Here is a 23,166-nt window from a genome sequence, read left to right on the forward strand (position 1 = left end):
CTTTGCCTGTGGTTTTGTCTATATAGGGTAAAATACCATGTGCATAAATAAAATCTGTTTAAGAATTTTAGTTACCAGTAAACTAATTTTCCATTTCAATATGTGTGCTTTAGTTATGATTTTCTTTTGTGCTACCAGTTTTGAAAGATATGTAACATAAACTATATGTTTTCATTCTTTTTCTAGTAATATTGAAAGCTATCCAAAATTATCATTCATAGTATTTATGAAGTTATTTTCTAACATGCTTTATTTCTATAAGATCATTTGTATTTGTCATGTTTGCCAGAATAATCAATTGATGTTCTTCCTTCCACTCTTGTTTCTTTATATTACATCTAGTATTTTGGTAAACTAATTCTCTAATAAGATGTGGTTTTTGCCATTTAAAAAATAAACTTTACTGGGTTTATAATAGGTACTTTGTAAAACTAATTATCTACAAAAGCCTAAGTTCATTCATATAGAAATCCTTCAAAATGCTTGTAATGCATTTGGAGAAATACTATCAGCATTAGAATATGTGGTCAAGTATCCTTGCAACTCATCTCATTGTGCAGGGTAAGGAGAATAAATTGTTTTCTCTCCTTTATTGCTGTCTAGGCATTTCTTGAGATGAAACTAGACATACTGAACATTTTATGAAACATTTTTGTATATGCTTTGCAATCTCCTCTTTTCTCCTTTATGACTGATTATCTAATACTGTTAATTGTAATGTTTTATATTGTAAATCATGATTTAGACCTTTGTTGCTATATAGTTAGATTCGCCTAGTAGGTAGATGGAGTCTGCTTTCTAAATGCAACTAAGTGGTTAAAATCCTTTCCCTATTGTTAACCAAATAAGCACTGCTGAGAATGTAATTACACAATATCGCGCCTGTAAGGAGTCAACAATAAAGTCTATTTGGCTAGCAGGTGTTCTGAAAGTAACTGCTGATAAGTATATTAGTAAATAGAAAAGACATCTTCCTAGAGGGGAAAGCAAGAGCAAACCATAATGTGCCCAGAAGATCAGAATCCTGTGTAATTCATACTCTTCTGGATAAAGCTTTTGTAAGTTTATAGACTAGTTACAAGAAGATATGTGTACCATTGTTTAGCAGTGTCTACAAGTCATCTTGCATACATCTAACCAATAAGTATAATTTTTGTAAGCAGTATCCTGTATTCCATGTCATCTCTTTCTAAGGAAATCAGAGCACTACTAGATTTATAATCACTAAGTCATTTATACAAATAGGTTCATTGTATCATGAATTAGTCACAGTTCAATAACTCACAGGATGAGATCTTGGTGTATTTAGTGGGGGTAGCAGAATTCCATTTGACTCTTCCAAGGCATTTATTACCACTACATGGTGCTTAGAAATGACATATAATGTATAAACTACAATAAATTTTAAATCCTCATGCCACACATGATTAATAGTAAACAAGCTATTGCTAAATCAACTTATACGATATACAGTTATTAAGTTAACCTACCAAGTACTTGTACTTCTAGTATTACAAAATATTTCAAAAGAGATTTTTCAAAGCAATGAAACATTCAGCTATTCATTGGTATTTTTAAATTCATATTAACTTGGGCATAAAACACAATTGCTGCCTCTTGAAGAAATGAAATATGTATATAAAGCTGTTATATTTCCAAGGGGTACATGCTGGTGTTTTATGTAATTCTAATTATTACAGAAAGTATTTAGTGCACTTCTATGAGCTAGATAATAACTACTTGTCCTTTAATGATTTATTTAAATGGTTTTTCTTATTATTTTTTTTCTCACCAGGTTGGTTGAAAACCATTCTGCTTAAAATACTGATTCTTTTTATACTTTGAATACGTTTAGTATAATAAGAATATGTGGTCTAAATATGTATTTAAATAAAAAAGAAATTTAATTTCTTATTTTCATGTATAATTATAGTTAAGAAATAATATTTATAGTTCTACATACAAATAGAAAAACTTTAAAATAACTGATAAAATTATCTTTGATTTTAATTTTATGTAGATGGTTAGTTTCATCCATAATATTTGGGCACCATGTGTGTCCTATACCTTCAGAGGCCAGAAGATAGTGTCAGATCTCCAGAGACTGTATTTACATATGGTTGTCTGCAGCCATATAGGCACTGATACTTAAACTTCAGTACTTAAACATGGGCTATAGCAGCCAATGTTCTTAACTATTGAGGCATTTCATCAGCTTTCAATGTAATTAAATTTATAAATTAAATTTATAAACACATAATCTTTAGAATTTTCTAAAATCATAAATGTATATATTTTGTCTTTTATAAGGTTAATTTTTGTTGATAAGCCCCAACCTGAACATTCTACATATTAGAATTGTTTTAGTATTTTAAATGTCAAGTGCAACTCAGTGCTTTTGTTGTTAACTAGTTAAATTTATTGTGTTCATATATGAAAAATTTTCAAATGTTATATGAAACAATTTTCATAAATAATTAAATGTAAAAAGTATAAGCAAGGTTGAATATTTAAAGAACCAATATTTTGTGTTATTCATGTTTCTTAGGTTCTGTTCATAGATCTTAATACATTAATACATACTTTAATAATTTATGCATGTTTTGTATTTAAATGGTTTTACATAACAATTTGAAACAAGGGTATGAATTTAGTTTTATAAATAATTATAGCAAAGAGTATATTACATGCATATATTGATATTTTAATAATATCTACATCGTGAACAGGATTTGAGGTCTCAAAGAAGAAAAAAGGCCCTAGAAATTTCTCACCAGTGGTATCAGTACAAGAGGCAGGCTGATGATCTCCTGAAATGCTTGGATGAAATTGAAAAAAAATTAGCCAGCCTACCTGAACCCAGAGATGAAAGAAAATTAAAGGTAAAGTTGTTTTAGAGTGACAATACTAGATTTTGATGCTAGATTTAACTACTTTAATATTTACCTAATATGATCATGTATAAAATATTAATATTCCGGTTTCTTCTGTTATCTTGCTCTGTGTTTTTGATGTATTTCTTTGTATTGTGTTTTGTTTCAGTGATTGTATTGTACTATGTGTTTTTTAACGGACATATTGTTGAATGAATAAAATGTTTTACTTTTAGACAATGTGAAATGAATAACTAACTGTCATGTGTTTTCTGGTAACACTGTAATTGACTTTGTGTATCTTTGTTCCAGATGAACTAATGACTTATCGGTACATGGACGACTTCTTTCTCATGTTAGCACATTCATTTCATCAGAGCATCTTCTCATATCACTGTCAAATCTCTATAAATTTATTTGCTAATTGTCCAAAGATGTTTTATTTCTCTTATTATTTTCATTTTATTTTGCTTCATTCTCTGTTGAGTTCCTCAAACCTTTAAAAAGAAAATAAAAGTTGTAGTCACTTACCCTCTAAATTATATTCTATATGGATTATCCCTAATAAATAAATGAAAAAAATCACTCCAATTTTGGTCACTTCTCAAAGCACCAAACAATTTATGAGCCAAAATGTTAACTAACATTTAATAAATTAATTAGAATTCCTTAAACTGAGCATTCAAATGATACCTAAAATTATATTTGGCTTATTGGCTGAGGATGACAGTGACACCTTCTATTATTTATAAATTATGAAAAACAAAGATAAAGGAACAACAGCCTATGAAAGTTCTGAGAGAAGTATTTGCTTCTTATAGCTCGGTTGACATGGTTAGCTAACTGCCCTGGGCCCTGTATTGATTTTGCTCAATAGGAAATTGATCGTGAATTGCAGAAGAAGAAAGAGGAGCTGAATGCAGTGCGCAGGCAAGCTGAGGGCTTGTCTGAGAATGGGGCCGCAATGGCAGTGGAGCCAACTCAGATCCAGCTCAGCAAGCGCTGGCGGCAAATTGAGAGCAATTTTGCTCAGTTTCGAAGACTCAACTTTGCACAAATTGTGAGTTGTTACTGGCAAACCCATGTATGTGTTTGCAACTACTACTATATTAACAGAAGCCTACTAACAAGATAAAAAATCTGGGCTCAATAACAAATAGTGTACATTCTAAAAGTGAGTAGTTCCCTTCACATTGGGCTTCTGTAACTCAAAAGTTTAATTTTCAAGAATAAGGACAAAAGAACAAGTGATAGGAAAAATCCCCCTTATTCAAAATGAAAAATAAACATCTTAATTTCTTTTGCTGCATCATTTTTCATAACATTGGCAATGTGAATTTCTCAACTTCTCATACATTTTACTTCAGTGTCTAATCCAGAAATATCTATTGCTTTCCTGAGATCATCCCATGCTAATTTTACTTTCGTACTGTATACATGGTAAATAATATTTTATGTAATATATTATTGCAACCTACATAAGATCTTATCTTATTGACTTGAAGTATATTACTACAGACATCACTTTTGGATTAGGCACATAGTGTGCCATGGTGCTCATTAGGCTAACAGGATGGCTCCCAATATGTTGTTATTTGATGGAAGAAATCAAGAGGATGGAATGTTTCTGATACTCTCTTTGAAAACACAGTTCAAAGTTGTATAATCAGTCATGAATTTTTGCAAAAAAAAAAAAAAGAAACTACAGAGACATTTTGATGAATACCTTTTTATTCCTACTTGAAGTTCTTAGAAGGTAAAGAAGAATGACCACCATCTGTAATTTCCAGAAAGTACTCATCACAAACCCAGGATATATATGTCTGAGACGAAATATTAGGTTGGAGGATATGAAACAGTAATTCAACCATTTTGCATTGTGTAAATATTAACTGCATGTGGTTCAATTAAAAACGATGTTTCTTCTGTGATATTATTCATTCCACATAATACAGTATATATGTAAGATGTGTAAGGTAATTAAAATAATCATTTTGTGAATGTATATGGGAAAATATATGACATATTGTTGTGACATCTTTTATACTTTTTTGAAAATTCATAAGTATACAGTTATTTATGAATGCAATAATCTAAAGTTTAATTGTAGCTAACTATTGCAAACAGTTTGAAAAAAATCAAGAAATACTAATCAGGCATGATGGCACATATGGACTTATGGAAGTTATGAGGTATACATAGCAGAAAAGGAGTTCAAGGTCAGCTAATCTCTCAAATTTTTTGTTTGTTTTTTTGTTTTTGTTTTTGTTTTTGTTTGAGACAGGGTTTCTCTGTGTAGCCCTGGCTCTCCTGGAACTCACTTTGTAGACCAGGCTGGCCTCGAATTCAGAAATCTGCCTGCCTCTGCATCCCAAGTGCTGGGTTTAAAGGCATGCACCACCACCGCCCAGTTCAAATGTTTTTATTATTTACTTTATTTACATTTCAAATATTGTCTCCTTTCCTGGTTTTCCCCTCTCGAAACTTCCTATCCCATCCCCTCTCCCCCTGCTCACCAACCCATCCACTCTCTTCTTGGCTCTGTCATTCCTTTACACTGAGGCATAGAACCATTACAAGACCAAAGGCCTCTCCTCCCATTGATGACCGACTAGGCCATCCTCTGCTACATATGCAGCTAGAGCCATGAGTCCCAACATGCGTACTCTTTGTTTGGTGGTTTAGTCCAAAAATTAAAAAGAAAAAATATTGGAACTCTTTTAAGTCTTAATTTTAACTGAATGAATGTTAAAGTCTATGATTTTACACATTTAGCATATCACAAATCACTGAGACTTGCAATAGACAATATAAAAATTCTAGTAGAATAATTTGTGTGCATGTGGAAGAGTTCACGGGGGCATGAATGCAAGTGTGGTTAAATGTGCATGTGTGTAGCACAGGTCACATTTTATGAGAAGACTTCAGGTATTATTCTTCAGGTCCAAGCCATCAATAATTGGTGATGGTGAGGAAGACTGGGTTTCTACTTACCCTGGCGCATTGGCATATGATATACACACACACACACACACTTTTGAACCATTAAGATAGTTAAGTTCATTGTGGGTAATTTGTATAAGGTAGGAATAATAACTTTATCCAGTCTATTGTGATCAATCCATGATACAAGTTAGATGAAATTCATAGGTAAGCAGATATTTACAGTATCAAAGAGTATTTGCAGAAATTGAGGGCACGTCTTGTGATTCAATCAATGAAGGGTAGGAGTCTATGAGCATTTTCTAATAAGGTTATTATTGAGCTTTTTGATAGACAGTAAGACTTAATGTCTTCCAAAGTTCCCTAGTAGGAAGCCATGTATACATTTTAGTAGAAATATGTTCATACAAATCAGAATGAACTAAGAAAACTTTGTCTGCTGAAAATTATAATAGACATGGAGACTAGAATAAAAAGTGCTTTGTAGTACTCATCAAAAGGATTCCAAATTGTAAAATTGGACAATACAAGGAAAAAAACAATTATTTTATATAATTAGGTGATATTTAATATGATCAAATTGAATTTACTTGACTTTTTTAATTAAATAGAACTCTACCTACTAGAAAAAACATCAGTGAGTCCATACCTATATAGTCTTTAAAGGATCTCTATATATTAAATGACGAAGAATGCACAAAAGCAGCTGAAGACTAACAATACTCACAGCAATCTTTACATAAACATTAAATGTTGAATACAATAGATGTTAGATAATCTTCTATATGCTACAGGTAATATATTCCTACATGCTAGTATTGTATATAGAAAAGAAAATTGTGTATTCTTGAATAAATGGTTAAAATTATTATTTTGTAAAGAAGAATATTAACTCAGAATAGAATATGAAATTGAATGTTGTTAATTATTCTTCCATATTTAAATAATAAAATTAAAATATTTTATAATAAAATTCTGATAAATGCTGGAGAGAACATATAATATTATATGAATGTAGAATCAATTTGGCTAAATCCCACATAACACAATAAAGAGATGAAACATTTTTTCATTGTGTCATATATATTGTATCCATGTTCTCAATATGAATTATTACCAGTTATACTTCAAATAAGAAAGAGTAGTACCCAGTTTGAATTAATACTCAAATAGAATGCATACATGGCTTATCCAACAAAGGAAACATACAAATAGCTTACTTGAGGTAACATAATTTAAAAAAAAATAATAGTTTTTTTTTCTAAAACAACTCCAGTAGTTCTGAGCATCTTGATATAAAGCACCAAGTATATTATATCATAATTAAATAATATAAATTCTCAAACATCAAATTTAGTTTCTTATCTTTAATGCCTAGGAAGTATCTCAAACATAGAATGCCCTTAAGTATGTTCCTAAAATATTTGCAGAAATTATTGTTGTACAACATTCACATTAATGTAACCGAAAATATGTCAAATTATTCTTTAGTTAACTTCATAAAATGAAAACATTTTTATACTGTGGACATTTTTCTACTAACTTATGAATTTACAAAATCACCAGTATTTTTTCTTGGTTTTTTAAACATCCAGTTTTATTATTTTGACACTCTCAGTATTGTTTTATTGCCACTGAAGTTATCTGAAATCATACCTAAAAAAAACAGAAGACATTAAATAGGTCCAATGATTTGAAGAAGGAATATATATATATATATGGAGGAGACACAGAATTAATTAAGCAATGTCTCCTTGTTCTAGAATTTCTCAGAATATCTAAGATTAGAGTGTCTTAACTTTTAATGAAAGAAATAGGTTCTATAGAACCTCAAATTTGGACAGGTAAGGTAAAAAATGAAAATGCCATTTGAGAATGCTGAAAGGATTCATGTTTGATGGCAAAAACTATTGTCCCTTATAAAACACTGTGGGGGACACATCAAGTTACCTTTATGCATCCGTTGCTTGAATCTCTTAAAGTTAAACAAAAATACACAATTCATGCCAGAGTCTATTTGTAAAATGTAATATAAAATGATTCCTGAACCTTGATTTCATGCTGAAACACAAAGGAAAATGTTCATATTTCTTCTTCTACTACATAATGAAAAAAATACTATTGTGATTTAAATGGGGAGGAGCATTTTCTTTGCATAAATACCACACAGATTTTTGTATTCACTTTGAAATATAAACAAACATTATCAGCTCCCAATGTAATATCCTTGAAAATTATTGGAAAAATAAAGTGTTCTTATTTGGAGCCAGCATGTTCTTTTGTAAATGCAGTTTTGAATATAAAAGACTATTAATAGTTGCCAAGGCAATTATTGACCCAGGAGTTGTTGCTTATAGAATTTTCATCCTCTCAGTTTCAAAACTGTAATTAACATATCACAAAGGTGAAGAAAGAAATTACACACGTGACGATTTTATCCATCTATTTTTACTACCTTTTTGATAATTGCAATTGTTGTATCCATTTCTATAATACTTTTTGTCTTTTCCCCTATTTATGTAGCTTGATACTTCAGTGGATGATTAAGAAAGAAATACATATTAAGGTAGAATATATTTCTAAGGATACAGCAAAGTGACTGATTTCACTAAGCATCTAAAATCTGCATCAAAGCTCAGATAAAGCTGACTTTATCTTTAAAGGATGCATAAATACATATATCATCACCTATGATACTGAACCTAATAGCTACAAAATATTTTTGAACAGTTCACATCAAGAATTCTACATGGCTATGTACAAGATTCATTATAGAGATGAAAATAAAAGCCCTGCCTAAGTTTAGAATCTCAAGAACTGCCTTCGGTGTATAAAGGATAACAGAGGAATAGTACTCACATTGGAATAAAAACAATTACTTGGATGCAATCTGTTTAGGATTTCCTAGAATCATTAAGGGTTCTACTACTCCAACTCAGAAATTGAAAAATCTCACGTGTCTAAAATAATAAATAATGAATTTTGAGGAGACATGCAGATTAAGGAAATAATAAGAAAAATTGCCACTCATTTTAGAGCTTTGGCATAAACCAGAGGTAATGAAATAATGTCATAAATTATCTATGAACACTAAATTTTGTTTTGTAGAAACTCTTTGAAGTGTAACTTTAAAAAGCTGAGTAGATAGCTCCATCTAATGCACAAGCATGAGCAACCGAGTTTGATCCCCTGAACCAAGAAACAAATCCAGCTATTGTGCCATGAGTTTATGATTCGAGTAAGTGCCATTGGATCCCTCATGTTCCCTGTACAGCCTGAGATCCAGACCAGTGAAAATGAATATTTTAAATGTCTAGTATCTGAGGAATAATATGTTAGTCGGCAGCCTCTACAAGAGCACACATGCACAAAACTGCACACAAACACACATGAACCTGCATAATCATATATTCTTACAAAAACACACAAGGGAATGCCACTGAAATGAACTTCTTTTCAGACCAGAGATGAATTTACTAACTTAAGAATCTCATGGAATGAACATGGAAGTTATGTTTTAAACAAAGTATCCAGAGGAGGAACATTTAGGTATTAGAGAAAGAGGGGGGAAAAGATAAACAGAAAAAAAATTGAAGGACTATATTTCACATACAACTAACTCATCTATATATCACACATAGGTAAACTAAAATAATGGGTACTGGTGCCAAGAAGATTGCCTGAGAAGGGTATTGACAGGAGTTAATCTGTTCTATTGCTCACCTGTATCCTTTTAATCTCTATTGATCATAGGTACCCCAACTTTCCTTTAAGGGTGAAATGCCTCTGTGATAAGTCCTAAGATATTTTCTGATTTTGAGCTGCATTATATTTGTCTTAATGTTTTTATTATTTAATAACTAGCTATAAGCTGGTCTTACAATATTTTAAAACTCAGGATCACCATTTTTCCATGATCTGCCTTGTAGCTTTATTGAATTTTCATGTATGAGCCTTCACCCAGCTTTCTCTGTTATCAAAATAAACAGGGTAGCCATTGGATAATATACATAATATATGTCAAACAAAAAAATTCAATTGATTCTTATGTATTTTAATGTAAAATTGTAGCATAATTTTCAAAGTATATAATATTTGGACAGGTCACTTCTCTCTCTCTCTCTCTCTGTATATATATATATATATATATATATACAGAGAGAGAGAGAGAGAGATAACTCCCACACTCATATTCAAAATGTCTTCACTATTTCTTCTATATTGCGGTATGATGGTGAGTAGCCTTTTTGAAAATTATAATTATATAAAGAAAGAGAGACCTAATAATAGTTTTGCAGTTCTGTGTCTAGAAAACAAAATGGTTAGATTTATACCACATATGTGTCTATAATTCAGGGACTTACTAGTAAAACCACAAGATAAGATCATGTAGGGATCAAAATGTTATAGATTCATTGGGTATGTTAATAACTTTGCAATGACTTTAGATATGGCATAAGTACAGAATAAAATTTCTCCATAGGAGAAGTTTGTTTCTATCTATCTATCTATCTATCTATCTATCTATCTATCTATCTATCTATCTATCTATCTATTATCTATCTATCTATCTATCTATCTATCTATCTATCTATCATCTATCTATCTATCTATCTACAAGATTTATAAATAGAATGGTTAATTTAAACAAGGAACTGAGCTATGAGAATATTAATTGAATTATCTGAGTTGTAAGTAATTATGTTAGCACAGTCATTTTCCTTTCCTGAATATCTCTAACCTGAATAATTTATTGTGTATTAAATTGGATATAATTATAATAAAGTATTTGTGTGCTTTTAATGAAACTTGTCATTTTATATATATACATGATTTATCAATGTTGGCTCACAATAGCCCAATAAACTAAAATTATAATAAATGTGTCAAACTATTCCCAATTATTTTTAGTAGATTATAGCTATGCTATGTTTATAATTGTATATATGTTCATGCTCTGAATTAATGTTATGACAAAGGACTACATTCATAATACTATTTTATGAACAATATACAAATATTAGTAAAAATATTGTTACCTTTCTTATTGTAATAGAATGTCGGATTGTGTTATCAAGTAGAAATGAATTTATTTCGTGGAAATAGTGATAACTAAAGTAGCACAAGTAATATATTTTTCTAAGATTATTACATATCAAAGCAAAATAAAGTGTAATGAAATTCTATATGTGGAATTTTAGTATATATTTTTATTGAAAAAGAAAATGTAATTCACTTTCATATCAAATTCTGATTATCACTGAAATTATTATCATCTTCCTTGGAATGCTATAAGCCTCCAAATTTAATTCAGGGTACAGAGATAAATTGAAGCAATAAGTTGATTACTTCCTTTTGTAGATGAGAGTATTAAGTAAAATGTTTAAGTAAATAGGAAGGATTTTAATTATCTCTTATTTTATTGCCTGAAAATCTAGTTGTTTGGTAATGTGAGGTCCATTGATAGATCTTTACAATATATATCTATAACAGCAAGTAAATTCTAAAAAAATGACAAAATGTTTCCATAATTTACCTTAGTCTCAAGAAATTTATGAGAAAGGATTCCAACATGAAGATACACTTTTAATTGTAAATTATCAACTGAATTTGTTAATGTAGTTTCCTTAGTTTCCTTAGTAATTAGTGATAATCTTTTCTTTTATGTCTCACATTTCTGCTAAGTTTTATAGAAAAACTCAATAAAGTTGAAGATCATCTGATAATGTAATTGCATACACATACTAGAGGACTACAAATAAGCCCAAGTTTTGTTTTGGATACACTGGCTTGGTATTCATTTTCCTTAACAAACATTTGTTCAGTGACTGCTATGTGCTAGACAACACAAAATATAAACAGCACTGGCACATCCAGAGCCATCATACAAAAGATATAATATTTGAGAAATCTAATTCAAACAATGAAGATGAAAAAATGAACAAGAATTTATGCTCAGCAATTTGACCTCCATTTGCAAAACAATAAAAAGTCTAATTTTCTCCAATCTAAAATCGCTTTGAAAATATGGAATAGCAGCTGGGAGGGAGCTCAAATGGCTTTTGTAACGGGGTTGGAAATATCCTTCTTAGCATGCCTAGAACAAATGGTTAAAAATAATTAAATTGCTTGTACCATCTGGGAGTCATTCCAATTCTTCAATGGTTACTTAAGACTTTCATTGTATAGGATTTATTCTGAGAAGAGATGAGTAAAAGGGATTTAAGTAAATACATAACATTTCCCACTCTCACTTTTATTATCAAACAGGATTACAATGTTTTCAAGTTTGCTAAATTATCTCAAAATTATTCTGCTCCTTTATGAACAAATGTCTTTTAACATATTAATATGCTTATAAGATTTTATTAGCACTAACCCAAGTGCATTTGTTTTTAAAGAGACCATTATATAACATAATTATTGTAAGGAAAATTCCAATTTTTTTCTTCATTTAATATTTTAAATAACAGTCTATACTAATTTAGTAAGAGAAAACTATTCAATAGAAAACTAAATGAAAGTCTAAGCTGATTGAAATCTCAAATTTGATGCCATATGCAATAGTTATAACTAACATTTTAAATTCTTCAATTAGAATAAAAATATGAATTCTATAACAATGCAAGGAATTTGTGAATAAAGGAACATACATTATATGAAAACCTAATGTACACACACACATACACACTTATATATAAAACACTCAAATTCAATGAAAATGCAAGAACATCGTTAGTTGTTTATTTTATAGTAATACATCCGAACTAAATGTTAGAAATAATTTAAAGAAAAATTTCCAGGAAGTTCATGAAAAAGGACTATTTCCTGATACTTATTTTTACCTAATGGAATGTCTCCATTGCAAAGTTTCAACTATTCACCAGTGTTTAGAATCATTTTTTGAATCTGAATATGATTCAAACATGTTAAATGACTATACTCTAAGTAGTCACACACATACATGAAACATGAGGATTATTAAGTACACTATCTTAGTTTTTCCTGTGCTTTAAAAATTAGTTTTGCTAATAAGGATGCATACAGATTTTTTTTTAATTTGTCTTTTCATATGCCTCACTCTCTTCAGTAGGTGCCCTGCCCCATCCTGCTATTACTCTTCCTTGCTCCACAGTAGGTTACTATCAGCTTCATGCTACTTTTATTTCATTGTCCTCGTTTATCTACTATGCCTATGATCTGTCCTTTCCAGGCATGATCCATTTGGTAGTTTCATCAAACATATAAACATACAGGTGTACATGACGCGCGCACACACACACACACACACACACACACAGAGGGAGAGGTGAAGGGAGGGAGGGAGGGAGGGAGGAAGGGGGAGAGAGAGAGAGAGAGAGAGAGAGAGAGAAGGCAAGAGAGGCTATTAAAATATAGAACCTGCTTATAAAGCTTAAGATGATGATTTTCCACTTATCACATGCCCATTTTATGTATATAGACCACATTTTCTTTATCCATTTTCTGGGGGCATTCTAAGTGAATCCTACTTTTTAGCAATCGAATAGTACTGCAAAAAAGTTGTGCAATATCCTTGTCAAAAGAGTTAAGTTCCTTTGAATATATGTCCAGGATGGGTACAGATGGGTCTTATGGTAGTTCTCATTTTATTTATTTGAAATAATAAAATTCGACCTGGTATCACTACAATATGAACCACTTTACATTGCTGGCAGTAGTGGGTAAATATTCCTATTTCTTTCATACAAATATAATAGTTATCATTATTTTTCTAAGTGTTAGCCATTCTGAGTTAGATTATAAATGTAATTTCTATTTTATTTGCTTTTTATTAGTGGCAAAATAGGAAATAAACATATAAAATAATCTTCATGTATGTATGTATATATATATATAATCATAATCCATTTGTATTTCTCCATTCAAGAACTGCCTATTCAGTTCCTTAGGTCATTTATTAATTGGAAGATATTGTGGTTTAGTTTTTGTAGTTCTTGATAGATAAACATTCTGATATAGAGTTTACAAAGATTTTCTCTCATTTTTAATTTCTCTTCTCTGTTGATTGTTTCTCTGGCTATCCAGAAGATGTTTGGTTTCATGTAATTACATTTTTAAATTCTTGGGATTACTATATGTGCTATTGGAGTACTTTCATTGCAACCCTCTCTGGTCAAGACAGAGTCTTGCTGTACATATTTACAAGGTTAGAAACTTGTTTCATGGACCAGGGTATACTTGAACTTAATCCTTTTGCTGCCACCCCCCAGAATACTGGGGGTACAGCAGTGTTCTACACCAAACTCTACCCACTTTACTTCTTTTGTCTTTTTTTTTTTTTGGTTTTTTGTTTTTGTTTTTGTTTTTTTTCACATATTTTTAAAAGATTCTTATTTATGGATCTTGACAAGTTAAAGTTAGGAGACATGTAACCATTCATTAAAATAATTTCCCCAGTGATGTGGCTTATTAACAATTGAAGATATAGATTCAATCAAAGCAATTAAGATCCATTTAGTTCTTTTTCTTTAAATTTATTACAAAATCTCACTTTACACAATTTTTTTTCATTTATTTATCTTTTATTATATATTTTCTTTATATACATTTCAAATGCTATCCCAAAAGTTCCCTATACCCTCCCTCCGCCCTGCTCTCTTACCCACCTACTCCCGCTTCCTGGCCCTGGCATTCCCCTGTACTGGGGCATGTAAAGTTTGCAAGACAAAGGGGCCTCTCTTCCCAATGATGCCCCAATAGGCCATCCTCTGCTACATATGCAGCCAGAGACACGAGCTCTGGGGGTACTGGTTAGTTCATATTGTTGTTCCACCCATAGGGCTGCAGACCCCCTCAGCTCCCTGGGCGCTTTCCCTAGCCTCTCCATTGGGGGCCCTGTGTTCCATCCCATAGATGACTGTGAGCATCCAATTCTTAAAGAAGTTTGTACAATGTGTTTTCGGCATACCCATCCTTGTTCTTCCAACTCTTCCCTTATATATTCTCTTTTCCACTGAACTTTGTGTACTGTTTATCTGTTTATTTGTTAGTTTGTGTATGTTGTTGTTGTTAGGGGTGATGGTGGCGTTTTTCTATCATGGACAATTTATGCTGCCAAGTATTTGTGTATATGAAGCTTTTTACTGGAGTGTGATTGACTTATAGGAGCTTTTCTCTCAGACAAAACTAATCCTTCTTCCTCAGAAGCTAAGAATTACGAATAGCTCTTCATCAAGTGATGGAATATAGTGTCCAACTGCAATGTTATGGAACCACAGGGAATTCATCAGTATAGCTGCCCTGAAGGGGAGGATGACACTGATTCTTTGTAGTCATCCACCACCCTGTGCTCCTCTATATTTTATGCTCCTCTTCCCAAATGATTATGACCCTCTTTCCCAATAATTTCTGCAACTTTGGAAGGGGGAATATAGTATATTCATTCCCTTTAGGGATGAGTATACTGTAGTCTTTTATCCTTTGTACCTTGGCCATTTTTCCTCTGTATTGTTCATTACCTACTATAAATAAAAGCTTCTCTGATGATGATTACAAGATAACTTATGTTATTGGTACAAGAATAAGTTATTAGATGTTTTTATAGTTTTACATCCATTTTGCAGAATGAAGGTAGTATGATCTTTCTAGTTCCCAAGACTTTTTTATCCACAAGTTCTTGGCCCAGTAATAATTTCATATATTTTTTTCATCTTTTAGAAGTGGCCTTAATTACAATCAGGAAGTGTTTGTTTACTCCTAAAACATTATGCTACTTACACCAGTGCACATATATTGCCAGGCCAGTAATTACGTTTCACAGATGGGTATGCATATTACATTCTAGCACTATGAAGGTATCTACCAGGAGGAAGATTCCAGTCAATACCAGGTTAATTTTTTTACCAGTTTATTTTCTGTGACTGAAGATCCTGGACCCTTTGGCAAAAGGGTCTTACTGTCAAATTCTGGATAATAACTAAGAGCATTGGCAATATCCTATAATATTTGGAGTAGGGTACTTTGAACTCTCACTGGTCAACAACTCCAAAAATGATAACCTTTTCTTTGGACTGGGCTTTTTACTTTTTAGCCTCCAGTGTCTCTGAGAGGGACTTATGCACTGTTAGTAAACATTTCTCAGTCATATTCAGTATATTTCCATGATGCTTAAATGGAACAATATGACAATATAAGGAAATAAAAGGTTTATAAGTATGAACAGAAGATAAAATATTGTATTTGCAGAATATATTATCTTATACTTAAAATACACTAAGCATTTTATCAGAAAAATGTTGAAAGTGATATTATCATCAAATTATCAGACACAAAATAAGCATGAGAAATAGAGAAACACCAAATTCATATGGGTTCCAAAGGCATATAAATTCCGTAGGAATAATCATAACAAAGCAGATAAAGAATGTCTAAAATGCCCCGGGCAGTGGTGGTATGCCTTTAATCCCAACACTTGGCAAGCAAAAGCAGATGGATTTCTGAGTTCGAGGCCAACCTGGTCTGCAACATGAGTTATAGGACAGCCAGGGTTATACAGAGAAACCTTGTCTCAAAACAAACAAACAAAAAAGAATGTCTAAAATGAAAATAACTACACTGAAGAAACTAATTGAAGAAGGCAATAAAAGTTGGTAAGACTATCAATACTCATGGGCTAGATGAACTAACATTGTGCATAATAGTTACATTCCCTGAAATGGTCACAGATTCAACACAACTCCTACTAAATTATGAAAAATTTCTGTACTGAACGAGAAAAAACAACCCCTAAATTTATATGGAAACACTAAAAGCATTCAAATAATCAAAGCGATCAAAAGCATAACAGAATTGAAATTATCTCAATAACTAACTTAGATTGCAGAAATGCATTGACAAAAACAGCTTTATGCTGGCCAACAACATACTTGTAGACCAGTCGAATAGATTGGAGGATGCAAAAGTAAACCTGTACAGCTATCTGCAATTAATTTGGGGGAGTGTGTCTTGAAATGTACAGAAGAAAAGTGTCAGTTTCTCAACCAAATGTTGAATACGATAATGTATTCAGCTTTTTACCTAAGATGTTTGCTATTCTCTATCATTTTACAAGATGAAGATGCATATAATATCCATATATAACCTAGGCCAGTGGTTTGTCTAATACTATCCACAGAAATGTTTCAGCCATGTCCATTATATTATATAATATCACTATTTAACTTATATCACTTTCTGAAAACTTTAATTTTATCTATTTATCCATGTTTATGGATATTCATACTTCCTTATACCTTGCTTCTCTTTCTGTGTGATATACAGTATGAATATATATATACACATATATACGTATATATAATATTTTATCATTAGTGCTATAGTGTCATTTACTAAAAGAAGCAAAGAATGGAAACACTGTGCAATTCACTGAATTTTAATAATGTTTTCATTGTTCCATGGCATACTGTGTCATGACCAACTACATGGCCAACATGGAAAAACTTATTCAGATGAAAATACACTATTCCAATAAGGGTATATGCTATAAACTTAGAGTCAAGGAAAGCGTAAAACCCCAACATTATGTCTCATTTATAAGAACATTTTAGACATAAATTCTTATCCCATATGAGTAATTCATGGCAATGAAAATAATTTTTTCTATATATCATATAATGAAGAGATATAGGAGGAAATATGCAAAGAGGATATAATTAGAGTATCACACTATATGAATAATATGGATTCTAAATAAGCAGAAATAAACAATGTAACAATGTGGTAATTTCTTATTTATGAATTTTATTATTTGTACATAAATGAAATATTTTTCTGGGTATATAATGATCTAACAATAGCATTATATGCAAGAAAACCCAGAACTAAGTTAATTTACTTTGAGACAAGTTTATTTTATTTTTCTATGCTTTATCCAGATTTTAAAAAAATATGAGTGTAAAAACTGGAGAAACACAATGTCTTTATGTTAATATTCATGCTTTTATTATCCTTGTCCTTTGCAAATAGACATGATGACAAATATTTAACATAGCTCTTTTATTGAATACAAAAAGTCACAACATTCATCATTTTACTCAGTGTTCTTTCCAGAATGTAATTTATTTGGATACAAAATGTAAACCCAGTAAATCAGTTTTCTCGGAACTTTTGAGGAACGAAAATAACCCTGTATATTGATAACCACTATATTACTCTGAATTTTCCGGCAGAATTTGGAATAAAAGATACATCTAATATTTCAATAAATTACTGTTTTAATGTATGTAATCCAAAGTGGGTCATATGCATATAATTTCTTAGAATTAAATCTTGTCAATTCACTAGCAGATCACTACATAGTGATATTGTAAGTCTCTTCCTGTTTAAAAATTCTTTCTTGGAACATTGACAGAACAAGATAATTGAGAAGAAACTATCAGGTTTTAAGTGTGGAGTACATTAAGCCAAAGTTGTCATTATGTACCAAAAACTCTATGGAAAAACTGAGTTAATTATTGTAAGAGAAAAATGATTATTTTCAATAACTGTAAACTGATTTGATGACCTTTACACAAAGTATATTTGTGGAGAAAATATTATCAAACATGATAGCTTCATTATACACACCAGCATTTCTATGCTTAAAAGTAACAAGACCTTTAAAAGTACAAGTACAAGTACAAGTAAGGTTATGGCTTACCTTATTTTGAGAAAAAGGCTATCAATAGCAACAAATCCTCAAAGGCATAAAACACCTTTGTACTCTCTAAACTATGTCAGCAAACTTATTCCCATTTCTTGTGACAGGACTTTCTAAATTTTGAAAAAATGCTTCTTTTTTGCTCTTATAATAGAGTTATCTCTAATAAATTTAATAAGTGTATTCTCACTGTCCTCAGTAGACTAACTAGTGAAAGAGAAAGTCTAAGTGACTGAAACAGGAAACAATAGCTGCATTCAGGAAGTGAGAGAAAAAATAGAAGGGGCCACATGTTCATTAGGCATTCTTTAGCAAAGAACAGCACAAAAGAGAGAGGACAAAAAGTATTAGACAGCTTTAACATGAAAGAGAATCTCTTATGATCATTTGATTAATTTATATTTCTAGACAATTCATTTTATTTTTATTGTTTCTTTTGCAAATAATTTGATATAAATAATACATATCTTCCTACTTATACAATAAAAGTGACTAATGCATAATATTTTATAGCACAAAGCACAAACTATTGCTGCTTACTTAAGTTTCTCCTTGTAAAAACGCACATACTTAAAGATCAATATCACATATGGAACATATAATCTTATTTATATTGTTGAAGATACTGCTATACAGTACAGTACAGTACTTTATTCCTGTTTAGCTTTTAGCTACATTCCAAAAGTTTTGTTTTGAAATTCTTAACATTTACTGCAGGGATGTAAAATTATTGTGAATATATAAAAAGAGAACAGAATGTTGGGTAATTATTATGTGGTACTTTCTATTATGACTTAAATTGTAGAAAACTGTTAATATATCTCAAGATTTGCTAGTGTAATTTGAAATTAAGAACACAGTTTTATAATCTTATTTTTATTTCAATTTTTATTATTTTTGAGATTTTCATATGTAAGTCCTATATTTATATCATTCCTGTCACTACAACATGCACCTTCACCTACTGAGTCATATCTTCAGCCTTGAGTAATATTTTTACCTTTAATGAATAATAAGATTTTTGGCACAGGAAAGTTATCCCTAATACAGTATAATTTCTTTTCCATATGTTCTACCTTCTTTTTCTTGTCATTATTTACTTACTCTCTTGTATCTGTTCTCTACTCCTCTTACCTTAGTATTTCTGTTACATTCTATTCTTTATTCTAAGCAATAAATACTTTTCCTTTGGTAGACTGCCCATAACTCCCATTTGACTTAGCCATCACTATTTTCTTCAATCAAGTCATCTTAGAAACTTTAAAACAAACAAACAAAACACAAATATCTAACTGACTTCCTGTTTCCCCACTTAATTTTAAGTCTGTCATGTAATTTTAAGAGATGTCTTTTCTATTTGCTCTAGTGCATTTTTTTCTCTGCACCCAGGTTTTATCTCATGTCATATCCATACATTTCTTGAAATTCCATTTTGTTGTTGGTGGTGGTGATAGTGGTAGTGTTCTTTTTTGGTTCTTGTGTGTTTGTTATCAGGCTGAAGTAAAAAACATGTGAACGTTCTTGTCCAAAATGAAATTGAAGTTAAAGGGCTTTGTTGGCTGACTATAGTAGGAGAGATCTATAACAACAATTGAATGTTTTCTAAGGAAAAATCAAATGGTTTACCATGCTAGAACATTTCCAGTGAAAATATGTATACATACCTGTTCTTACAAACAAGAACTGGAAGTGATCCATGTAGTGAAGACACTGTTCTGTTCATTAACTCATCAAACAAACAGCTATTTACTCATACTTAAGTCAGACAGAACTTCATTCAGTAGCTCCTATAGCCATCCCACTACACTAGTGAAAATTATCTACTTTCTTTCTTTCTTTATTTAATTTGTTTTGCTTTTCATGTCAAAGGTTAGCATGTCTTTCAGAAGTCATAACTTAGAACCTTACACTTAAAATTTTGTGTATTGAAGTTCCTTTTTTTGTTGGTTTTTGTTTTGTTTTGTTTTGTATTGTATTGTTTTGTTTTGTTTTGAGTCAGGGTTTCTCTGTGTAGTCCTGGCTGTCCTAGAACTCACTCTGTAGACCAGGCTGGCCTTGAACTCAGAAATCCACCTGCTTCTGCCTCCCAAGTTCTGGGATTGAAGTCATGTGCCACCACTGCCCGGCCAGTATTGAAGTTCTTGAAGTTTGGAGTTTACTGGATTTTAGTAATTACTTATGACTATTTCAGTCTAAGTCTGTTCAGCAGAAAGAAGACTGAAAATGCATGCATGTGATGAAACTCTTTCATTTTCTCAGTGTGTTTCTTTTTCTACTTATACACATTTAGGTGCATATGAAATAATATTTTAAATAAATAGGCAATGCTTAGTCATTTGTTATAACTTATTTTAGATCCTTTTCTTGATTAACATGATCTAGGTTGAGAGATAAATTGAAGAAGTAGGCTGTAACTTTATATAAAGAAATGTTACTTTTATTAATATAAAATTTAATAAAACAAAATTAAATGTTATTTTTAACAAATTTATTACAACTTGTATACTAAATTTTCAATTTTTATTGTAAATATTGTAGGTTTAATATAAAAATTACAGTTAATTGTTGCCAATTTTGACACTGTGGCTATTAGCATCTTCATTATTCATATTCATAATAAAATACTGAAAATCAAAATATTGGACCATTCACATTCATTTGTAGGAACAGACATTTAATATTAAAAATCAAAATTAACCAAATTACTATAAAAAGGTTAGTATAATAGTAACATTGTGAATCACTTTAAGTGAGTCACTACAATTGAAACAGACTTGTGAATTAAATACTGTTACAGAATTGAAGGAAAAACGGGGTTGTTTTCCCCCTTACATTCCTTTTATTTCCATAACAGGATAAATGCAGGACAATACATACAAATGTGTTTACTTATACAATTAATCATAGGAAAATATTCTCTTTTCAGACATTCCAAATAATTCCAAAAATTCAATGACATGGAATTGATATGTCCATGAACGGACAAAAAAATATGTGTGGGAATCAAATTCTGTAGGGAGTAGATAATAACAACACTAAGTGAGAAAGAGAGCTTGAGATAACTGACCATGAACCCAATGCCCTATACACATTTATTAAATGCAATTGTCAAAAAAAAAGTTAGGGGATTAAAAAAAAAGGTTTAGAATTATTACAGATGATAAATTCCTTGTTTACAAGCCCTCACAGAACTTTCAGCTTTCAGATAAAACTTCAAATTGTACGACACTATAATAAATAGTTACTTATTTTTCTTCACAACAATGTGCAGGGATTAACCCTTGAAAAGCAGATAAAGGTCCACAATATATGTAGATTACATTTTAGCAAGTGTATTTTATAATGTGGAGAAGTACCTTAGTTAAATCACAAAAACCCTAAACTTTATCCAAATAAACTTCACTGTAAAATGTAGAAATTATTGCCATTTGAATTCCAAAGTCACAAAATAAAATGTTATTTTGGGACTATATAGCCTTATAATATGGTTAAATATCTATCTTATAAAGTCATCATCATTATACTACAATTTCTTTTTTTTAACAATTTCTTTTTAGTGAATGTTTGTTTCTTAATCTTTAAAATGTTTCTTTTCATTGGATGGGGCTATAAATATGATTTGATTATTATTTACTCTTTGGGAATAACATAAAATTCATTTTGATCATATACAACCCTTCCCATAACTCCTCCCACATCTACCTTGCTTAATGGAATTTTATCCAATCCCATTGCTTGTCTCTTCCTCTTCCTCTTCCTCTTCCTCTACCTCTTCCTCTCCTTCTCCTTCTCCTTCTCCTTCTCCTTCTCCTTCTCCTTCTCCTTCTCCTTCTCCTTCTCCTTCTCCTTCTCCTTCTTCTCCTCCTCCTCCTCCTCCTCCTCCTTCTTCTTCTTATTTGTTTGTCCTATATATTCTTGGACTGTGACCTTCTACTAGAATATGGTTGACTATTAAAATAAAATCCTCTTAGAGAAAACTGACTCTCTCTCTGCCAGAAGCTTTCAGCTGTCTAAAGCTCCTACATTAAATGTGAAACTTCATGTTCACATTCTCTCTCAGGCTGCTATTTGGTCTGACTTGAATTTTTGTAGACCTTGACTCTGCTGTCACATTGGCTAAGAATTTCTATGTTCAGGTTTTGCTGTGTTCAGAGGATATTATTATTATTTAATCCAAAGAATCTGCCTTTTAGTGTCTTTCTGCCCCATTTTTCACCATCATACCTGTGCATTGTGAAGAAGGTATGTGATATAGATATCCTTTTTGGAGCTAAGCATTTTGCATTTTCTTATTCTTAGGACCTTAGCTAATCATGTGTCTTAGTGATAATCACCATCTACTGCAAATAGAAACTTCTCTGATAAGGATTTAGAAATGTATTAATCTATGAGTATAACAGTAAGTCATTAGACATCTACCTATTACTATGCTCATTTAGCAGAATAAGACTGATAGATTCTTTCTAGGGCCTATGCCTTGTCAAGAGACGGCTTCTTAGATTGAATATAAGTACCAGGTATAAGATTTACCTTATGGAATATGCTTTAAAATTTTTAAAATGATTTAATAATTTTGTTTTCTTTATTGGTGAATAATAGTGTTCAGTGTAAATACACCACATTTTCACTATTTGTTCATCAGTTGGTGGACAATAAGCTGATTCCATTTTC

The 23,166-nt window shown here is 31.0% G+C and overlaps 1 protein-coding gene across 4 annotated transcripts in view; it reads left to right on the forward strand.

Annotated features, from left to right (window-relative positions):
- The window catches only part of Dmd (dystrophin), a 2,293,239-nt gene that overhangs the window by 1,048,368 nt on the left and 1,221,705 nt on the right, over nt 1-23,166 (forward strand). For all 4 annotated transcript variants that reach the window (XM_029473189.1, XM_021152893.1, XM_029473188.1 and 1 more), the window contains exons 40-41: nt 2,730-2,882; nt 3,751-3,933. In XM_029473189.1, the coding sequence (XP_029329049.1) occupies nt 2,730-2,882; nt 3,751-3,933 (336 nt within the window). The remainder of the gene's footprint in view (nt 1-2,729; nt 2,883-3,750; nt 3,934-23,166) is intronic.

The sequence above is a fragment of the Mus caroli genome, chromosome X, assembly GCF_900094665.2.
Source record: "Mus caroli chromosome X, CAROLI_EIJ_v1.1, whole genome shotgun sequence".
Taxonomy (NCBI): domain Eukaryota; kingdom Metazoa; phylum Chordata; class Mammalia; order Rodentia; family Muridae; genus Mus; species Mus caroli.